Source organism: Malurus melanocephalus, unplaced genomic scaffold (genome assembly GCF_030028575.1).
Source record: "Malurus melanocephalus ecotype Western Australia unplaced genomic scaffold, MMel_1.1 scaffold_1088, whole genome shotgun sequence".
Taxonomy (NCBI): Eukaryota; Metazoa; Chordata; class Aves; order Passeriformes; family Maluridae; genus Malurus; species Malurus melanocephalus.
Genome location: NW_026624320.1, coordinates 91695 through 94393, shown reverse-complemented (window position 1 = coordinate 94393; position 2699 = coordinate 91695). Strand labels below are relative to the sequence as shown.

At 61.9% G+C, this 2699-nt stretch overlaps 1 protein-coding gene across 1 annotated transcript in view; it reads right to left on the bottom strand.

The window, feature by feature from the left end:
- The window catches only part of LOC130586160 (otoferlin-like), a gene marked incomplete at both ends in the record, with an annotated part of 101375 nt that overhangs the window by 8049 nt on the left and 90627 nt on the right, over window positions 1–2699 (bottom strand). The window contains 1 exon segment of the mRNA XM_057386880.1: window positions 806–894. Within this exon segment, the coding sequence (XP_057242863.1) occupies window positions 806–894 (89 nt within the window).

Genomic DNA, 2699 nt, shown 5'->3' with positions numbered 1-2699 from the left:
AGGGATGGATGGGATATTGGGCAGGAATTGTTCCCTGGGAGGGTGGGGAGGGGCTGGGATGGAATTCCCAGAGAAGCTGTGGCTGCTCCTGGATCCCTGGCAGAGCCCAAGGCCAGGACAGGGCTCGGAACACTCTGGGACAGAGTTGGGTGTCCCTGTCCATGGCAGGGGATTGCACTGGGTGGGATTTAAGGATACCCCTGCCCCAGAGAGGCTCAGGCTGGGCACTGCACTCCACCCTGACCTCTGCCCAAGGCCTTTACACCGATGAGAAAGATCAGGACCTGCAGGGGTTGGAAGAGGGGGGATCCTGCCCTCAGGAGCTCGGTACTCTGAAGTGTCAGCGTGGCTGAGGAACCCAGTCAGAGGCTGGGCTGGCCATGGAGCAGCAGCAGGAGACGGGAGAGGAGATGGGAGAGGAGATGGGAGAGGCCGGGCTCCATCCCCACCTCTCGTTTCCATTGGGATTGGGTGGCTAGGCGAGACCAGACTCCATCCCCGCCTCCCGTTTCCATTGGGATTGGGTGTCTGGGGGAGGCCGGGCTCCATCCCCACCTCCCGTTTCCATTGGGATTGGGTGGCTGGGTGAGGCCGGGCTCTATCCCCACCTCCCATTTCTTTTCCCTGGGATTGGGTGAGGCCGGGCTCCATCCCCACCTCCCGTTTCCCCTGGGACTGGGTGGCTGGGTGAGGCCGGGCTCCATCCCCACATCCCACTTCCATTGGGATTGGGTGTCTGGATGAGGCTGGGCGCTATCCCCATCTCCCATTTCCCCTGGGATTGGGTGGCTGGGCCATTCCTTACTTCTTCGGTTTCCTGGGAGAAATGTCGATGGCAGGGCCGGGCGCTGGCATGTCCATGGGGAACATGTCCACCCACATCTCCAGGCGGCCCTGCGGGGTGGGAGAGACAAACTCAGTGCCCTTTGTCCCTTTTGTCCCCTCCCCACCAGAGTCCCCTCCTCCCGCAGCCATCACTCTGGACGTGGAGTGGGACAAACTTCTCCCGTGCCATGAATCCTCCTCCACCCCTGCAGAGCTGTCCCGTGGAGGTAGAACTGGATGGGCTTTGAGGCCCTTCCAGCCCAAACCATTCCATGATTCTGTGATCTCCACGTGAGCTCGGATCAGCCTCACCATGCGGAGCTTTCCCTCCTCTGCTCCCAAACTCTGCAAGGAACTCACCAAAGCCTCAAGGGGACAGCCCAGATTTGGATTTTGGGAGATTTCTGACCAAAATTGGGTCTGCAAAATGACCAGAGCCCAGCTCTCTTCCTGCTCTGCCCCCTTTACTCAGCAGGGCTGTGACCTCGCCCCGAAATGGATTCAGAGTTCTCAGGACTCTGGGAAGTTCGGGGTCTCCAAGGTGTTCCCAGCACCTTTTATGGATGTTCCCAGTCCCTTCCACTTGGGAATCTGTTGGGAATTTTGCCCCCAGGTGCCCAGATGTGAGGAATCAGGAGGGGCTGTGGGGTGTGAAATGGATGAGGATGGATCAGGAGGAGATTTTCTCTGCTGGGATCGTGGGGTGACCTGCCCAACCTGAGGGGGGTTAGGGCTGCTTTGGTCCCTATGGGCTGTCCCCATTCCCGCTGGGATATGGGACCTGCCCATCCCAAGGTGGGTTAGGGCTGCTTTGGCCTCTATGGGCTGTCCCCATTCCCACTGCCCATCCCAAGGTGGGTTAGGGCTGCCCCAGTTCCCACTGGGATCCTGGGATGACTTGCCCACCCTGAGGTCGGTCAGGGCTGCTTTGGCCCCCACAGGTTGCCCCCATTCTCACTGCCCACCCCGGGATGGGTTAGGGCTGGTTTGGTCCCTATGGGCTGTCCCCATTCCTGCTGGGATATGGGACCTGCCCACCCCAAGGTGGGTTAGGGCTGCCTTGGCCCCCACAGGCCAGCCCTGTTCCCACTGGGATGTAGAACTTGCCCATCCTGATGTGGGTTAGGGCTGCTTTGGCCCCTATGGGCTGTCCCCTTTCCCATTGGGATATGGGACCTGCCAACCCCAAGGTGGGTTAGGGCTGCCCCATTCCCACTGCCCATCCTGAGGCGAGTTAGGGCTGCCCCCATTCCCATTGGGATATGGGACCTGCCCACCCTGAGGTGGGTCAGGGCTGTTTGGTCCCCACGGGTTGCCCCCATTCTCACTGCCCACCACGAGGTGGGTTAGGGCTGCCCCCATTGCCACTGGGATATGGGATATGGGACCTGCCCATCCTGAGGTGGGTTAGGGCTGCCCCATTCCCACTGGGGTGTGGGACCTGCCCATCCTGAGGCGGGTTAGGGTTGCCCCCATTCCCACTGGGGTGTGGGAACTTTCCACCCAAAGGTGGGTTAGGCCTGCCCCCATTCCCGCTGGGATCCTGGGCTGCCCCCATTCCCGCTGGGATCCTGGGCTGCCCCATTCCCGCTGGGATCCTGGGCTGCCCCATTCCTGCTGGGATCCTGGGGTGATCCGTTCCCCCTGAGGTGTGGGACCTGCCCATCCCAAGGCAGGTTAGGGCTGCCCCCATTCCCGCTGGGATCCTGGGCTGCCCCCATTCCCGCTGGGATCCTGGGCTGCCCCATTCACGCTGGGACCCTGGGCTGCCCCATTCCCGCTGGGATCCTGGGCTGCCCCATTCCCACTGGGATCCTGGGCTGCCCCATTCCCACTGGGATCCTGGGGTGCCCCATTCCCGCTGGGATCCTGGG